We start from the raw sequence: 20,076 nt of genomic DNA on the forward strand, positions 1-20,076 counted from the left end.
AAACCTGTGTTTACACACACACACACACCTCTCATCTAACCACCTATACCTTCCTCTTCTTAGATTTTGATCCAGAGTCAGAACTGAGTTGTGCTCTGAGCTGCACAGATGAAGAGGATGAGTTCAGCAGTCTGTGGTCCACAGCCTCCTCCTTCATATTCCTCTTCATATCCTCTCTCTTCTATAACATGATATTCAGCCTGGTCAAGGTAAACATGCAGGCCTGTTCTGCATTTCAGTCATACTAAAACCTCTGTAGGATATAATACAGAATTTATATATTCACTGAAAATAAGTAAACAGTTTGATCAAATAAAGCTCAGTCAGGCAAACAATAAAAATCACAAACATAAAAGACAGTTTTATGCAGTAATACAAATGAATGCATCCATTTATAAAACCTGACAAAAGAGACAAAAACCAGAACAATTTAAACTGATTATCACCAATATATCAACGGTTAATTGACACCAAATCATTATTTCTGACTGGTGTATTACTCTATGTGCCAATAACATCGTGATAAAGTAAAAATGTGACAACTGGGATATTTCAGCTTTATTGTGCTGATTTTGATAAACACAGTTTCACAGTAAAGTGACGTAAAACGCATCACTTCATTTCACTGCCTCTGTTCTGAAGTTGAGCACGGCCAACCAGCACATGTGCCCGATCAACATCTAGCAGCAGCAGAGTGAAGAGTGTCTCCAACCAGAGAAAATGTGCTGGTTTGTGTGTTTTAAATGCTCCACAGCACATACATAGATATTAACAATTAATTGAATTAAACACATTACAGATAGCATCTTTATTTAACACATCAACAATAGTGAAGCTGTCCTGCATGAGGATGAAGCTTGTCATACTAATAAGTTTGTTTTGAAGTTCTTAAGAAATGTTATTAAAATGAACCAATCATCCAGCCCAACAGTTCATATAATTGTTATAGAACATCAGTGCAGTGAATCTGCTGGCCACAACTATCGACTGTATAGAAGAGCTGGGGGAACTCCAGATTGAAGTGGTCAAGCAAACTGTACAACTTTGACAAATTAATATATTTAATTGATTTATGTTCTGTTTTTTTTTTCAGATGAAGAAATAATAAAGAAGGAGAGAGATGCACAGTGAGACAGACTGCATGACTTTGTTTGTTTTGTCTTTTTTATGTAGTTTTAAAAACGTGCAGAATCGATAATATACTGTAAATATTCCAAATCAAATGGTTCTCATGTAATGATTGACTGAGTCAGTGAAAATGGATTTCTCTGCCACCTGTAAAACTCAAAAATATAACTGTAATTCCTAATTGTTTAAATAAATGAATAAATATGTGCACTGTTGTTACATTATGTTTACAGAAGTTCTCAATTACTTTACACTTTAAGTTCCATTATCATGTGTTAGTGAAGTGTAGTATCAACTTTTAATTGATACATTAATAACAGATTTTACTGAAGTAGAAATAGATACATTCTGTCTGTGGTTATTCACATTGGTCATTTTGTTGATCCTATTTGCTTTTAATAGATATGATATTTACAATGTTTGTACAGCCTTTAAAAGTGAATATGAATATGAGTGATAGTGGACTTTTGACAAACATAAAGGGCTTTTGAGGATTTTGTTGTCGTTTGAGTCACAACTCTAGAACATCTAAAATAACACAACATCAAGTCAACATACCGTGAACTTCTGTTATCAGTTAAGCTCTGAAGGTTTTTCAGTTTCCTGGCCTTTCTAAACATATCCTCTTTAGAGAGTCACTTCCCCCCTCTCTCTGCACCTCTGGGACCACACCTGTGGCAGCGAAACTTTGTGGAAACCATCAGATGAGCTACAAATAAACTTCCTCAAAGACTCATCTTTCACAGCATATATATTTGCATCTCAGCATGTATCCAGGCGTGAATTGGCTGACATACATACAGCAAACTCACATCTTCACAGACAGAAGCAACACTCAAGCCTTCAGAATAGTGTCAACATAAGCATCTTGAACAGTGTGTCACTGACTGCCACTGCTTGACTAATGGGATATTATAAGAGGGTGCAAAGTCTACCAAGAACTTGTATGATGTTAGGTTGTGATTCTGGATTTTAAAATGAGGCTGCCACAGGGATTCTTTACATCTGTAGTGGGTCATCAAGGCGGCCAGGCATGTCACAGGTGAGCAGCTGGAAACCATTAAGGACATTTACCATAAACAGTAAGGTTTCAGCAGAGACTGGGCAGAGACACTGGCTGACTGCATCCAGCTTATATAGTCTTGCAACCAGACCAGGTGAGCTAAATCTTCCTGATGACCCGACTCCACCTGCCAGGCTCCTGGAGGAGTTCACTCACAGGGTCGTCACACAACAAACACCAAAGGAAAACTTATATAAGATACAGTATAGTAAAAAGGCTGAATTATGCTTATATGTCACCTTTATAGAGTCTTTCCAGAGCTCCTTTTACATTAGAAAGTGAAACTGTTTTACACTTTTATTCTTGGAATCAGGTATTTCTTCCTGGATCTCAGTGAACTCTATCATGCTGTTCAATCACTCCTGGTCCCTGTAAAAAAAGTAAAGATTAGGAAGATTGTTCCTGTAATCAGCATTTCAATAAACAGATTTAGACAGATGAGAGACAATAACAAAACATTGTCTTGAATAAAATATGGTAACCACCATTTAGTTGCTTAGTGTTTCATTGGAGAAGTGATATATTAATAGTTTTTAAAAAAATACTTAAAAACAAAGATACACTTATTGAACTATGAGTATGATGCAAAATGCAAATTTGCCAATTTATGACATAAAACATATTTTGTTATATTAGAATTTGAGTTTTGTATTATTCTTACCCACTGCTGACAGTACAGGTCCCCAGAGTCTCCAGTGGAGCATTTGGTTTTTGTATTAGGGTTTATCACTGTGATGGCTGGGAGTCACTGTGATCTAGATCCATACAAAAACCTAAGAGCTATAGTCTTACACTCTGACATTCTTGTGATGGAAGAAAAGGACAGGACAAAATATTTCTAGTTCCAACTTGAGGTAACTACTGTGTTTATCTATTTTAATGAGCAAGTTAGTAATTAAACATTAGTTAATAAGTAGTTAAAAGTCACAGTTTGCGCAAAGATGTAAATGTTACCATCAAGTAAATTTTAAATTGAATTATTAATTAAGAATCAATACAAAGCATATCACAAAGCAGGACACCAGGGTGTCATACTGACCAGGATTTCTGTTTATTTCAAACACTTAATGAGTTTTTAACACCTTTTTCTGGTACATCAGGTTTTTGTTCAAGCAGTGAGTGGAGATGTAGCACTGTGATTATTTCGACTACTGGGGTCGTGGGACTCAGGTCACAGTATCTTCAGGTAAGTCACTGTTAAACATCATATTTTTATTTTACTTTTTAAAATGTGATTATTCTGATTATTGGCAAAGAAGTTTAACTAATGGTGTTATTCAGGTTTATACTGATGTTGGACAATAACTAGAAAACAGAGCCGACAGATGTTTTTAATGCAGCTGTTTCTTAGAAAGCCTTTGAAAAAAGAATTCTTTGTTATTATCACTTAATGCAGGAGGGTTTATTTTTTTTATCTTACATTTTATTCAGTTGGATATTAATTGCACCTGATGAATGTCTGCATCCTTTTATTCACATAATTTAAAAATAATAATTTATAACTGTGGATATTAATCTATACCTTATTGTACCTGCATTTTTATATGGGAAGTTAATTAAAACATAGCAAATTACATTTTATTAGTGTGTTTAAATACAGGTTCAGTATGCATTTTAATTAAACAACTGAACACTGAACAGGGACATAATTAAGTACACACTTTTATATCGTGTGTAGTTTCTTTTTAAAATACCACAGGAGAAAGTGTCTTTTAAAGGACAGTATTTTCACTGTAGGTTCAATTGTTAATCATCTATTTTAGTTTTTGGAGGAATCGTTTCATATATAGTGGTTTTTAATTCTTCCCAAAGACAATTTTCTTTCTTTTATTTATAATATTATTATTTAACAATGAATTATTCCTTTATAAGTTAGGGATGTTGTGATACACCAGTATTGATGATAACCATCACAATTAATTAATGAAATAATGATATCACCTTAATAATATATGTATGATGAATAATCCAGCACCTCCTAAATGTCTTATATTGCTTTCCATTCTCTCTTTCCGATTTATACTCAGTGTAACTGTTCTTTTTATTCACTTTAGTAGATTTATATCAGATTATGTCTACCTCCTCCCTACACTGGTACTTTGAGTTTAATTTATTGGCCACAAAAGAGACAAAACACACAAAAAAAGTTAAAGATGAATTTGAGTTGTAGCTTTTTTCTCAGATTCTCTATAGATATCATGATAATATCGTTATTATGTAAATAATTTTGGCTATGACAATTGTGTAGTGAAAATCTGATATGGCGACAGCTTCAATAGTTACTGTTAAAAATATATCGGAAATATTTTTAAGCTAAATTGTGTTTTGTTCCTTAAAAATGGTAAAGAATGATTTACGTTTCAATTGGTAAACCATTTAAATCCTCCTACAATGAGGGGTGTTTTTGATGTTTGCAATTATGATTTTTTTAGTCACAGTCTTCATTATAATTATTATTATTATTATTATTATTATTATTATTATTATTATATTTGTAATATTAGAAGTGATAAATGTAAAAAAAGAATGACATTTTCAACAATGTGTAATGAACGTTAACATTCTGACATTTAATTCAACAAATCATTTGCTTTTAAATGAGAAACTGAACATCTAATGTATGTGTGTATTAATGATGCAAAACTTAAACTAAAAATCTCCACTTTGAACGAAACTGCTCTGACTTTTGTTCAGTGCAACTCCGCGAATCGAGATGAAATCACTGTTGATTTTAATGCACAAGACTTCCCACAGAGAACTTTTCTTTGGACCAATGCCAGAAAATGAAAAAGAAAAAAGATTATATTCTACAAAAGTGCGCAGCACTAAATATTGAACTCAGATTCACAAACTTAGATCCATCCTTGCATCTGGTGTCTGGCTTGAGTGGCCCTTTTAACCCTGTTGTCACTAAGCCTTGGCATCTTGCAGGGCCAGTGATGCTTTAGGTAGCACCTGTGCAAAGAACAGTAGCATGCAACATCTGGCCGTCCTGTGGGTTACGTTGCAACCGTTGTTCTCTGTGTGAAAAGAGTGTCCCTCCACCTCAAGCTTGCTCAAAATCAGATGTGGATCAAGTAAAAACCAGAGTGATCATGCACACCTGTGACTTATATACCTGCACGTGCCAGTACTACTGGTGTGACTTAAATAATTATCCATGTCAACGGTTATATGTAGTATGTAGCTGGGTGGAGAGATAGTCCTCTTCCCTCAGAGAACAGCAGTTACAATGTAACCTACAGGTCAGTGTATGGAGTTATGGAGTATGTGTTTTGTTACACTATTGATTAACTCAGTTGACCTGGTTAAAAATGTTATATTGAGTTTAATTTTGGTGTATTTAATTACCATTTTTTTTTTCCCTTTCTTAGGCACTTCAACTCGACCAACTGTGTTTCCTCTGATGCAATGTGGTTCGGGGAGCGGAGACAAGGTCACTCTTGGCTGTCTTGCCACCGGCTTCACACCCTCCTCACTGACCTATTCATGGAGCAAAAATGGGAGTCTGTTGACGGACTTCATTCAGTACCCTGCAGTACAGAAAAACAACGTTTATATGGGGGTCAGTCAAATCCGAGTGAGTAGACAGGACTGGGACGCAAGGCAGCCTTTCCAATGTGTCGCGACACATGCAGCAGGAAACGCACAGGCTGATATCGTGAAGCCACGTAAGACTTATGATCAGTCATTTATAAATGGAGTTGATTTAAATATAGCATGTTTACACTTAATTTTTTTAAACTAAATGTATTAAAGAAAAGTTAATGGTAATGATAACTGATGAATAATTACATAATAAGCCTGCAATTGCCAGTAAATTCTAATCTCTAAAAATTCTAGAATTAATAATTACAGACTGATGTGCTGATCTGCTCTTTCTTCCACCTGCTTAGGGGACCCTCCAAAGGTAACTTTGGTATCAGTGCCAAGGGGAGACTCTCAGGCCCTGATGTGTACAGTTGAAGATTTTCTTCCAAAAGACTTGACAATCAATTGGAAAAAGAATCAGAACGATGTAGCTGGCACTAACTGGGACCCTGTATTAACTGGAGATCTATATTCAGCTGTCAGTGTCCTGAAGGTCAAGAACACAGACTGGAACAGTAATGCTGTTTACACGTGTGTGGCGACGCACAGAGGAAAACAATATAAAAAGATTGCCTCTAAAGGTACTTCTACAGTCATAACATAATACTGTTGTACTGTAACTCAGCTAGTAGTCATAGTTAGAGACATAAAGTAATAGAACACTGTATGAGAGTTTTTACTCTTGTATTAATCAGATGTTAAGAAATGGTTTTCTCTGTTGTTCTCTTTTCTGTAGCTACTGTCACAGTGACACTGAACCAACCAAGTGCCAAAGAAATTTTCAGTAACAACGAGGCAAAGTTGGAGTGCATCGTCACTGGACGAGACAAGTCCATTGTAGATGAAATCCAAATCACTTGGCAAATTGATGGACAAACTGTGGCAGAAAATATAGAATCACGAGTATCGTCCGATGGTGATCAGCACAGCAAAACCAGCACAATGAGTCGTAATCGCACTGAGTGGCAGGGAGTCAACAAAGTGCGCTGTTCTGCTGCTAGAGAAGACATGACTACAGTTGTTCAAGATCTCACTGTCCACAAAGGAGGTATGTTTCTGACTGATGGAGACTTATTGGTAGAACAGTATTCCGTAAGTCTGGGGAGGTAGCCAACCTACACATACAAACATTTCATTAGCTATATACAGCAAACATAAAGCTTATATATGGACTGGTAAACTGAGTATCTCTTTCAGATGTAAGTAAGACAAAAGTGACAGTCCACGTTCTACCAGAAGAAGTCAATAAAGAAGCTGAGGTCACTCTGGTGTGTCTGGTCTTCAGTCCTGTGCTGCAGGATTCCTACATCGCCTGGTCAGAAAACATTGAAAAATCCCCTGGCATCTATAAGGATGGCATTAACTTTCCCCCACAGAAGACCAAGGATGGCTACTTCGTAACAAGTGTTTACACCACAACCAAGGCAGAGTGGGAGACCCCTGGGAACGTGTTTAATTGCCACGTCTGGGTTGCTGGCAGCAATTCGTCCATGAAATCACGAGCTGTGTCTAAGGCCCAGGGTAACTCCCTTGAATGTGACAAATAGTACATTGAGCTTTAAATGTGGTATTTTGTGCTGATGTGTTGTTCCGTCATTGTGTGTACTCTCTGCCATGGGAACCTGTGCACTCTGTGATGTCATCAGTCTTTGTGATTGTAAGAAATAATCAGAGTCAACATGTCAGTTTAGTTTTGTTTGTCATGACTGTTTGTGTTTCAATCTGTCTTTGTCACAATGTTTGACAGCTTGAGAAGTGTGCTGACTGTTTCAAATAAATGTTGCATGGGGACCCTTGTGTTACATGTTCATGAATTACTTCAGTATTTTAAAACAAGCTGAAAACAGTATACAGTGACTCTGTATACTGTTCTCTTCCACTGTTCAACTGGAGAAATGTCCACAAAAGACGTGTGATCAAAAAGTGAATAATGCTCGATTCCAGTTTATGAGCACTATTTAAAGGAGACAAACGTCTATCAGTTATCTTAATAAAAACCTGTGTTTACACACACACACACACACCTCTCATCTAACCACCTATACCTTCCTCTTCTTAGATTTTGATCCAGAGTCAGAACTGAGTTGTGCTCTGAGCTGCACAGATGAAGAGGATGAGTTCAGCAGTCTGTGGTCCACAGCCTCCTCCTTCATATTCCTCTTCATATCCTCTCTCTTCTATAACATGATATTCAGCCTGGTCAAGGTAAACATGCAGGCCTGTTCTGCATTTCAGTCATACTAAAACCTCTGTAGGATATAATACAGAATTTATATATTCACTGAAAATAAGTAAACAGTTTGATCAAATAAAGCTCAGTCAGGCAAACAATAAAAATCACAAACATAAAAGACAGTTTTATGCAGTAATACAAATGAATGCATCCATTTATAAAACCTGACAAAAGAGACAAAAACCAGAACAATTTAAACTGATTATCACCAATATATCAACGGTTAATTGACACCAAATCATTGTTTCTGACTGGTGTATTACTCTATGTGCCAATAACATCGTGATAAAGTAAAAATGTGACAACTGGGATATTTCAGCTTTATTGTGCTGATTTTGATAAACACAGTTTCACAGTAAAGTGACGTAAAATGCATCACTTCATTTCACTGCCTCTGTTCTGAAGTTGAGCACGGCCAACCAGCACATGTGCCCGATCAACATCTAGCAGCAGCAGAGTGAAGAGTGTCTCCAACCAGAGAAAATGTGCTGGTTTGTGTGTTTTAAATGCTCCACGGCACATACATAGATATTAACAATTAATTGAATTAAACACATTACAGATAGCATCTTTATTTAACACATCAACAATAGTGAAGCTGTCCTGCATGAGGATGAAGCTTGTCATACTAATAAGTTTGTTTTTAAGTTCTTAAGAAATGTTATTAAAATGAACCAATCATCCAGCCCAACAGTTCATATAATTGTTATAGAACATCAGTGCAGTGAATCTGCTGGCCACAACTATCGACTGTATAGAAGAGCTGGGGGAACTCCAGATTGAAGTGGTCAAGCAAACTGTACAACTTTGACAAATTAATATATTTAATTGATTTATGTTCTGTTTTTTTTTTTTCAGATGAAGAAATAATAAAGAAGGAGAGAGATGCACAGTGAGACAGACTGCATGACTTTGTTTGTTTTGTCTTTTTATGTAGTTTTAAAAACGTGCAGAATCGATAATATACTGTAAATATTCCAAATCAAATGGTTCTCATGTAATGATTGACTGAGTCAGTGAAAATTGATTTCTCTGCAACCTGTAAAACTAAAAAATATAACTGTAATTCCTAATTGTTTAAATAAATGAATAAATATGTGCACTGTTGTTACATTATGTTTACAGAAGTTCTCAATTACTTTACACTTTAAGTTCCATTATCATGTGTTAGTGAAGTGTAGTATCAACTTTTAATTGATACATTAATAACAGATTTTACTGAAGTAGAAATAGATACATTCTGTCTGTGGTTATTCACATTGGTCATTTTGTTGATCCTATTTGCTTTTAATAGATATGATATTTACAATGTTTGTACAGCCTTTAAAAGTGAATATGAATATGAGTGATAGTGGACTTGTGACAAACATAAAGGGCTTTTGAGGATTTTGTTGTCGTTTGAGTCACAACTCTAGAACATCTAAAATAACACAACATCAAGTCAACATACCGTGAACTTCTGTTATCAGTTACGCTCTGAAGGTTTTTCAGTTTCCTGGCCTTTCTAAACATATCCTCTTTAGAGAGTCACTTCCCCCCTCTCTCTGCACCTCTGGGACCACACCTGTGGCAGCGAAACTTTGTAGAAACCATCAGATGAGCTACAAATAAACTTCCTCAAAGACTCATCTTTCACAGCATATATATTTGCATCTCAGCATGTATCCAGGCGTGAATTGGCTGACATACATACAGCAAACTCACATCTTCACAGACAGAAGCAACACTCAAGCCTTCAGAATAGTGTCAACATAAGCATTTTGAACAGTGTGTCACTGACTGCCACTGCTTGACTAATGGGATATTATAAGAGGGTGCAAAGTCTACCAAGAACTTGTATGATGTTAGGTTGTGATTCTGGATTTTAAAATGAGGCTGCCACAGGGATTCTTTACATCTGTAGTGGGTCATCAAGGCGGCCAGGCATGTCACCGGTGAGCAGCTGGAAACCATTAAGGACATTTACCATAAACAGTAAGGTTTCAGCAGAGACTGGGCAGAGACACTGGCTGACTGCATCCAGCTTATATAGTCTTGCAACCAGACCAGGTGAGCTAAATCTTCCTGATGACCCGACTCCACCTGCCAGGCTCCTCGAGGAGTTCACTCACAGGGTCGTCACACAACAAACACCAAAGGAAAACTTATATAAGATACAGTATAGTAAAAAGGCTGAATTATGCTTATATGTCACCTTTATAGAGTCTTTCCAGAGCTCCTTTTACATTAGAAAGTGAAACTGTTTTACACTTTTATTCTTGGAATCAGGTATTTCTTCCTGGATCTCAGTGAACTCTATCATGCTGTTCAATCACTTCTGGTCCCTGTAAAAAAAGTAAAGATTAGGAAGATTGTTCCTGTAATCAGCATTTCAAAAAAGAGAGACAACAACAAAACATTTATTTAGTCTTTCTTGACTCACTGTAGACTGCAGACTGATGGCTGACCAACTGACCAAATTTAAAACAGTTTTGTTTTTGATTTAAACATTCGTCATTGCTTTTATGTTTTATGTTTGTTATGTATTTGTATTTATCGACATTATAACAACATTATGTCATTGATTTTATCATATATTGTTTTTGTGTCTTTGAATCTCTTTTTCCCAGTTCAAAGGCCACAAAAATATTTACATAATACTGTTGTTCTTGTTAAAAGAATAGCTTAAAGGAGCATTTCACCCGTGGAAACATTTATTGAAAGTGGGTTATATATGTAGTCGAAATGTAACATACATTTTGAATTTGGTGCATATTTGACCGAGAAAAGACAGAAAGTGACTTTAGGGCGCATTTGTATTAAAGACAACAACTCCCACAATGTACAGCTCTGCAAGCCGCTCCCACTAACACTATCAAGGACTACAACAACGTAAATGTAAACCATTTATTTACAGAAATATATCAACAACCACAAAAATAAATATGTCAACAATGACAGTTATAGTTCCTCCTGAGCGTCCTCAACTTCTTGGTGTCCGCAGTACTGGCCATCTGGAAGAAACACTCACTTTAGAGTCAGACGTCCGTGTGTCCGTAGGCGCACAGCGAGAGCACAGGCACCAGCAGTCCGCCCCAGCTCGAGCCAGTCCGGGCTCCTCGTCCGCGACAGGCAGGTCCTCTGCCTCGGCTGCAGAAGCCTCAGCCGCCTGCTGTTCAGCCTCAGCTGCTCTTCGCTATATTGCGGCTCATAAAGGGAGCCACGAACATCTGATTCAACCATCATACTTTCGAAATTTCTTCCATATTACATTGATTACCATAGTCATAACGTCTGGCTCGACGGTGCCTCCGCTTAGCTTCCAAACAAGATGGCGGTTATATTTTTTTGTTTCTGCAAGTGAAGTCCCACCCACTGATCTGTAATAGGTCTGTAGCGTGAGTGAAAAAAAAATGAGGAAGTAGTGTTTGTAGTCTCACCCCCTCTACAGGGATATGAGACTTCCTGCTTCCAGTGACGCAAAATGACGATTTTTACATCACTGAAAGCAGGAAGTGCAACATTAAAATCTGTATTTCTCCCCTCTCAGGGGAAGTGAGGCAATGATGCACGACCATTCAAAAATATGACTGGGGTTCTAATGATACAAAGCTTAATGCAAATGGGTGAAGTGTCCCTTTAAAAATAAAATATAGCAGATTATGATGCCACAGTTTTATTATATATATATATATATATATATATATATATATATATATATATATATATAATTATATACATTATTATAGTCTGAAATAAATTATGGTAACCACCATTTAGTGGGTTGGTGTTTCATTGGAGAAGTGGAATATATTAATAGTTTTTAAAAAATACATAAAAACAAAGATACACTTATTGAACTATGAGTATGATGCAAAATGCAAATTCTCCAATTTATAACATAAAACATATTTTGTTATATTATAATTTGAGTTTTGTATTATTCTTACCCACTGCTGACAGTACAGGTCCCCAGAGTCTCCAGTGCAACATTTGGTTTTTGTATTAGGGTTTATCACTGTGATGACTGGGGTGGTCACTGTGATCTAGATCCATACAAAAACCTAAGAGCTATAGTCTTACACTCTGACATTCTTGTGATGGAAGAAAAGGACAGGACAAAATATTTCTAGTTCCAACTTGAGGTAACTACTGTGTTCATCTATTTTAATAAGCAAATTAGTCATTAAATATTAGTTAATTAGTAGTTAAAAGTCACAGTTAGCGCAAAGATGTAAATGTTACCGTCAAGTAAATTTTTAATTTAATTATTGATTTAGAATCAATACAAAGCACATCACACAGCAGGACACCAGGGTGTCATACTGACCAGGATTTCTGTTTATTTCAAACACTTAATGAGTTTTTAACACCTTTTTGTGGTACATCAGGTTTTTGTTCAAGCAGTGAGTGGAGATGTAGCACTGTGATGCTTATTTCGACTACTGGGGTCGTGGGACTCAGGTCACAGTATCTTCAGGTAAGTCACTGTTAAACATCATATTTTTATTTTACTTTTTAAAATGTGATTATTGTGATTATTGGCAAAGAAGTTTAACTAATGGTGTTATTCAGGTTTATACTGATGTTGGACAATAACTAGAAAACAGAGCCGACAGATGTTTTTAATGCAGCTGTTTCTTAGAAAGCCTTTGAAAAAATAATTCTTTGTTATTATCACTTAATGCAGGAGGGGGGTTTGTTTTTATCTTACATTTTATTCAGTTGGATTGTAATTGCTTATGATGAATGTCTGCATCCTTTTATTCACATCATTTACAAATAATAATTTATAACTGTGGATATTGATTATGTACCTTATTGTACCTGCATTTTTATATAGGAAGTCAATTAAAACATAGCAAATTACATTTTATTATTGTGTTTAAATACAGGTTCAGTATGCATTTTAATGAAACAACTGAACACTGAACAGGGACATAATTAAGTACACACTTTTATATCATGTGTAGTTTCTCTTTAAAATACCACAGGAGAAAGTGTCTTTTAAAGGACAGTATTTTCACTGTAGGTTCAATTGTTAATCATCTATTTTAGTTTTTGGAGGAATCGTTTCATACATAGTGATTTTTAATTCTTCCCAAAGACAACTGTATTTCTTTTATTTATAATATTATTTAACAATCAATTATTCCTTTATAAGTTAGGGGTGTCGTGATACACCAGTATTGATGATAACCGTCACAATAAATTAATGAAATAATGATATCACCTTAATAATATATGTATGATGAATAATCCAGCACCTCCTAAATGACTTCTATTTCTTTCCATTCTCTCTCTCTGATTTATACTCAGTGTAACTGTTCTTTTTGTTCACTTTAGTAGATTTATATCAGATTATGTCTACCTCCTCCCTACACTGGTTCTTTGAGTTTAATTTATTGGCCACAAAAAGAGACAAAACACACAAAAAAGTTAAAGATGAATTTGAGTTGTAGCTTTTTTCTCAGATTCTCTATAGATATCATGATAATATCGTTATTATGTAAATAATTTTGGCTATGACAATTGTGTAGTGAAAATCTGATATGGCGACAGCTTCAATAGTTACTGTTAAAAATATATCAGAAAGATTTTTAAGCTAAACTGTGTTTTGTTCCTTAAAAATGGTAAATAATGATTTATGTTTCAGTTTGTAAACCGTTTAAATCCTCCTACAATGAGTGGTGTTTTTGATGTTTGCAATTATGATTTTTTTAGTCACAGTCTTCATTATTGTTATTATTATTATTATTATTATGAATATATTTGTAGTATTAGAAGTGATAAATGTAAAACATTATTCATTACACATTTTCAAAAATGTGTAATGAACGTTCCGACTTCCCACGGAACTTTTTTTGGACCAATGAAAAGAAAAGATTATATTTCACAAAGTGCGCGCACTAAATATAGACTCGATTCCAAACTTAGATCTATCCTTGCATCTGGTGTCTGGTTGAGTGGCCCTTTAACCCTGTAGTACTAAGCTTGGCATCTTGCAGGGCCAGTGAGGCTTCAGGTAGCACCTGTGCAAAGAATAGCAGCATGCAACATCTGGCCGTCCTGTGGGTTACGTTGCAACCGTTGTTCTCTGTGTGAAAAGAGTGTCCCTCCACCTCAAGCTTGCTCAAAATCAGATGTTGATCAAGTAAAAACCAGAGTGATCATGCACACCTGTGACTTATATACCTGCACGTGCCAGTACTACTGGTGTGACTTAAATAATTATCCATGTCATCTGTTATATGTAATTTATTATATATAATATATTATAATATATTTATTATTGAGTTTAATTTTGGTGTATTTAATTACCATTTTTTTCCCCCTTTCTTAGGCACTTCAACTCGACCAACTGTATTTCCTCTGATGCAATGTGGTTCGGGGAGTGGAGACACGGTCACTCTTGGCTGTCTTGCCACCGGTTTCACACCCTCCTCACTGACCTATTCATGGACCAAAGGTGGGACTCCATTGACGGACTTCATTCAGTACCCTGCAGTACAGAAAAACAATGTTTATATGGGGGTCAGTCAAATCCAAGTGAGCAGACAGGACTGGGACGCAAGGCAGACTTTCCAGTGTGTCGCGACACATGCAGCGGGAAATGGACAGGCTGATATCGTGAAGCCAAGTAAGGACTATACTAAGTGATATATGAATGCCTTTTTAGAAGTTGATTTGAACCTAGGATGTTTACATGGTGGAGCTGTTAACATATTTTATAATAGTCCAACAATTTTAAGGTTTTTAAGCTATATATATTAAAAAAGAGTTAATGCTAACGATAACTGATAAATAATCTAATACATAGTTGGCTCATAAATAGCCATAAATAAGTGTTATTGCCGGATTACGTCAACAGTTATTCTCTATTACTTGGTTTTGTAGACTGACACGGCTGAACTAAACGTAAAAGAGAGCAATAATTCGCTTAACTGTTTTAGAAACAAATATACTCCAATCTTGTCTTTTCAAATCTATACATAAACAGAGGAGGACATAACAATACAGCTCTTACCAAATTAAATAGTGTGACAAATCCTTAAATATCTGTAGTTTTATTATTAGTCGGCCTTGCGGGCAAACCGAACAGTGAGGTGGAATGAGAAGGCTGAGACTTTCATGTATGTTCAGCTGCTGAGTCTAATTTATTCTTTACTAATATACTGTATGTCCTCTGCACCTGTCTAAGAACAGATTATTGCAATGTGTTCTGCTTCTTTAACCATACAGTTTCCATCTATCTGCATAGCTTAAAAGTCTTTTTTCACACATTTTGCTTAGAAACTCATAGTATCATGTAAGTAATTATCATTGTGCTTTTTTTATCACAATTACAAGCTTTGTGTCTTTTTGAAAATAAATGTTTAAATGAAGATAACCATTGATGTTGCTCCTCCAATTTTTCTCTCCTCCATTATTTTGAAATAGTTCATACTGTCTATAATTTGATCTATATAAGTTCAACACGTAATACTAAAATTCTATTAATCTATTAAAAACATTTTCTAACTATATTGTATATGTTGTGTAATGAGCTGTTCATGCTGATCACCTCTCCAGCACCCGGAATCAACAGCCCATGTTCAACTCAGTATGTAAATTCAGAGATTTCACAGTCGGTTAGTTCTCGAGTCTATTAATAATAGCCCCTGAGAACTAAAACCTTCAACAAAGTCTTGAGAAGCCATGTCAAATGTATCTGATAGCATATGTAAACTAATATGAGATATTTAAATGTGCACTCTGTTTCTCTTACTGGAATAGCCACACCTCACACCTGGCGTCTGTGATGCCCCGTTGCTCTTTGTATTGTTTCACTTCTGTATTTTGGTACTTTTTTGGGACCTGGGTGTTACTCAATGCTTCCGCTTGCTGCTAGTGCTGATCACTCTGCCCTGTCATGCTGCAACATCTGTGCAACAGGCTTCCAGCCCCATCTCCACCTGACTCGAGCAGACATTATAAAAGTACTCTGCCATCTGCCTAAATACAAAGACATTACACTTAGAATTGAGATAACACAGTTGGTTAGTTGACAAAAACCTGAAGGTATGTATAACTGAAGAGATTAAATCAGTGCATATTGTCCACATCCAACATTCATAATGAAACAAGTAAAAATAATATAACCTCTTCTCTATCTATCTCAGGACTTGTGTCTCCAAACATCACACTATACCCTGTCTGGGAAGGAGAAGTGGGGTCCTCACCAGTCAGACTCATCTGCACCCTAAGTGGCTTCTTTCCAGACAAACTGAGTGTGACCTGGCAACAGAACAACCAACGTCTAAACATTGTACCAATTCAAAGAAAGCTGCAGAGCCTGGAGGGAATGGAGAAAACCTTCAGTCTAAGCAGTGAGATTGAGCCAAATATGAAACGGTGGTCAGATGGCTCAAGTTTTACATGCAAGTCCAATCACAACAACAAGGAATCCATAAAAACAATAAGTTTTTGCCAAAGTAAGTATGTGCAGCTACTGTCTCATTGCACAATATGTAACAGATATATCATTCATGTTTTAAGATAAAAAAAAAAATCCATGTTGTCTTAAAATAAGTATTTTGAATAAGATGTATCATTTCACATTGAACATTTATGTTTTTTTCCTGCAGTCCATGCAAGAACTACTCCTTCTATTCATGTGGACATTCCCAGCTTCAGGACAGTAATGACAGCCAAGACTGAGGTGAAGGCAACATGTTCAGTCCTCACTGTGTTTGATGCCAAGGTGACCTGGCAAATAGATGGGACAGACCCAATCAAAACCCAAGTTAACCTGGCCAGAAACGCATCTCATTTAATAAGCACTCTGACGGTTTCCTCAAGTAAGTGGAAACAGCTGAGGGTTGTAAAATGTAAAGCTGAACATCGCTGCTTCTCATCCACTGAGGAGACCGTAAATGTTTCAGGTAAAAGGATTAGACAAAATAATAAGTGTGGAAATGCTGTGTTAGTGAAGTGACCAAAAATAAATACCTCTCCTTTTTTGTCTTTCTGCATTATCCAGAAAATGTCATTCGGACTCCATCAGTTGAGATCAGGAGATCTCTCCCAGATTTGCTGAAGGGAAACAGTGCTGTGCTGGAGTGTGACATCACGCAACTCTCCTCCAGTGACCTCTATGTCACCTTTCAGGCCAATGGGGTTGACATTTCTGACAGGCAGTATGTTGATCTTCCTGAAACCCCAGGCCTCCATTCAATCAGTAGACGATTCACTGTCCCCCAAAAGTACTGGAAGAATGACACAAGTTTCACCTGTAAAGTGAATCAAGGCTTCTCCAGCACCTTTGAGTCAAACTCCACAGGCAATATTTTTGGTGAGAGGAGTTACTTTGCTTTCCCTTAATGACATGTTGGGTTAATGTTTCACACTTAATTAATCAGTTTAAAATATTCAATATTTTAACTGATGCACTGATTCATCTCTCATTCAGTGAACCCATCAATGGAGCTCCTTGTGGGCCCCAGTGAAGAGTCAGGACCACAGAGACTCATATGCTCTGGATGGGGCTTCAATCCTCAAATTAAATGGTTTCATGAGTCTCAGCAAAGATCTTCTTCAACCGATGAGATCAGCATGAACGCAGATGGTCGTGTGGCAGTAACCAGTCAACTTCATATCCCTCAAACGGAGTGGAAAACAGGGAAGGTCTTCACTTGTGAAGTATCTGACAAGTCTCTGAACATAAATGTCAGAAAGGACATCAGCCTGTGCTCAGGTAAAATTAAAACATAAGGAGAGTAACAAAGTCAAGCCATGGGCCTAATGACAGTACTTTGTCCATGCAGCAAGTATTACAATGTGAACTGAGGGGTGAATTGATCATTTTTTATAGACTAGAGAGGGCAGAAGAAGCTCACAGATATACAGCCACCACCATATCCCCCACTGTTGTTAAGCTACGATTATGGCAAACAATCACTTACTTTTATATCCAGCTGAAATCAATCAACATTTACATTAATTCAAAGGTCTCTGGTCACCTGTCATATGTAAATCCAATGTTCACTGCCTTTTAGACTTTGTCAGTCATCACAAGTTGATTCACATTTCAAAAATGTCAGTTACATGAAGACAAGGATGCCCATTATCAACCTCACTTTTTGTTGTTTATAATAACTCACTTACTTCTGTAATACATCAAAACACAAATGTTGAAGCTATTCAAACTGCTACAAGTAATCACAAAATCAGTTTAAATGCTGATTGTATAGAGTAATACTTATCTCTTAAATACCTACTATCAAAAGACCTGCAGTCATAGATGTCTTTACTTAAACACTATCTCTGGTCAAACCACTAAAAGAAGAGAGCAGTTCCCTCCCATCATAAAAATTGGAATGAGACCTCAACATATTGATCTGATGTCAAAAACTCAAAGAATGTTTGCAATGATATATCCTGAGTGTCAACTAATATCAAAATCCAAACAATACAATTTTAAATCTTGCATAGAGTACATTACACAAAACATAAACATGGAAAGAGCAGTATCTCAGATATGTTCAATCTGTCCTGCACAAAAAACATATAACCACTTACATGTAATGTGGGAATTCAGACGTATTTAAAGACTTCGGAAACCACTCGTCCCACAATAAGAGGGTGTGGAGAAAATATATTTTAGAATAACATACTTCACTGGTGCTCAAATGGGGTAAGTTTAGCAGCGATAGTATTTGAGCTCCCTCTAGTGGTTCACAGATGTATGTCTAAACTTTTTCTTTTTAGTGAAATACATTCATTTAAAAACATAATACTATCAAAATACTAAAAACCTTTGAATAAAAATACTCTACTTAAACGATTAGGTGTCTGAAATGTAGTTTAAAATAAGTTTTGCATTTCTTGTAATATTTTCTGTCAATATCAGCCTGCTATCTAGTCACATTCATGCATGTCGCACGTATTTACATCCATAATTAGTCATGAGCTAAAATATGATGTTTGAGCTAGTAAGCAGAGGTACAATGAATGGTTCAAAAATACTGCAATCGTGGCTCCAAAAGGAAAATATTGGAAAGACAAGTGTGGACCAGGAGTATCTTTTTTTCCACCAAATTACTGATGTTTCTTGAACCGGTTGCATTACAGATTCAACAGCAATGAACAATAAATCATTTGCTTCTTAGGAATAAACCTGCCTCCTACGTGACCTGTCTTTAGCTGAATAGGGTCAGGCTACGTTACTGCATTTTCATGTTGGTCATAATGGTAGAATGTGAAGAGCCAAATAGTTCCTGAGGGGGTGGGCAGTGTGAAAGGCTTAATAAACACTGTGGTACTTTGTATGGATGTTGCTTCATAATTCTTTTTCTTTGTATTTTCAAGTGTCAGTTCATTCAGACTCCCCTCCTTCCATTCATGTGGAGATTCCCAGCTTCAAGACAGTAATGATGGCAACATCTGAGGTTAAAGCAACATGTTTGGTCCGCACTGGTTTTGGTGCCAAAATCACCTGGCTTATGGATGGGACAGTCTCAACCAGTAATACAGTGAGCCAGGATACAAACACGACTCACATAATAAGTAAAGTGACAATTTCCTCAAGCCAGTGGAAAAAACTGAAGCATATAACATGCAAAGCTGTCCATAAGTGCTTCTCACCCACTGAAAAGACTGTGAATGTTGCAGGTAAGACAACTATACAACATTAAAATTGAGTGTTTTGTCACAATGAAGAATGAAAACGACATTAACTTTGTTTTGTTTCCGTATCATCCAGAACCTGCAGTTACAGCTCCATTGGTTGAGATCAGGAGATCTCTCCCAGATTTGCTGAAGAGAAACAGTGCTGTGCTGGAGTGTGACATCACGCAACTCTCCTCCAGTGACCTCTATGTCACCTTTCAGGCCAATGGGGTTGACATTTCTGACAGGCAGTATGTTGATCTTCCTGAAACCCCAGGCCTCCATTCAATCAGTAGACGCTTCACTGTCCCCCAAAAGTACTGGAAGAATGACACAAGTTTCACCTGTAAAGTGAATCAAGGCTTCTCCAGCATCTTTGAGTCAAACTCCACAGGCAATATTTTTGGTGAGAGGAGTTACTTTGCTTTCCCTT

General features: G+C 36.5%; 2 protein-coding genes and 1 long non-coding RNA gene across 16 annotated transcripts in view; 2 read left to right on the forward strand and 1 right to left on the reverse strand.

Annotated features, from left to right (window-relative positions):
* Positions 1–20,076, forward strand: part of LOC127356824 (uncharacterized) — a 134,946-nt gene that overhangs the window by 61,304 nt on the left and 53,566 nt on the right.
* ighd (immunoglobulin heavy constant delta) overlaps positions 1–20,076 on the forward strand; it is a 31,965-nt gene that overhangs the window by 4,582 nt on the left and 7,307 nt on the right. For 3 of the 14 annotated variants that reach the window (XM_051388827.1, XM_051388836.1, XM_051388839.1), the window contains exons 1-8: positions 5,430–5,457; positions 14,338–14,634; positions 16,157–16,468; positions 16,622–16,918; positions 17,017–17,328; positions 17,446–17,730; positions 19,344–19,646; positions 19,738–20,049. In XM_051388827.1, coding sequence (XP_051244787.1) covers positions 5,445–5,457; positions 14,338–14,634; positions 16,157–16,468; positions 16,622–16,918; positions 17,017–17,328; positions 17,446–17,730; positions 19,344–19,646; positions 19,738–20,049 — 2,131 coding nt within the window. In that variant the 5' untranslated portion in view covers positions 5,430–5,444. Of the gene's footprint in view, positions 1–2,917; positions 3,046–3,275; positions 3,378–5,300; positions 5,458–11,995; positions 12,140–12,368; positions 12,475–14,337; positions 14,635–16,156; positions 16,469–16,621; positions 16,919–17,016; positions 17,329–17,445; positions 17,731–19,343; positions 19,647–19,737; positions 20,050–20,076 lie in introns of those variants that run through there. The other 11 variants (XM_051388828.1, XM_051388829.1, XM_051388831.1 and 8 more) reach the window with 11 other exon arrangements.
* Positions 616–11,464, reverse strand: LOC127356827 (uncharacterized). Its single transcript, XR_007882063.1, has 3 exons — positions 11,026–11,464; positions 9,055–10,339; positions 616–1,275 (listed from the first exon to the last, which is right to left on the reverse strand). It is a non-coding gene; the product is annotated as an uncharacterized LOC127356827 (long non-coding RNA).

The sequence above is a fragment of the Dicentrarchus labrax genome, unplaced genomic scaffold (assembly GCF_905237075.1).
Source record: "Dicentrarchus labrax unplaced genomic scaffold, dlabrax2021, whole genome shotgun sequence".
NCBI lineage: Eukaryota > Metazoa > Chordata > Actinopteri > Moronidae > Dicentrarchus > Dicentrarchus labrax.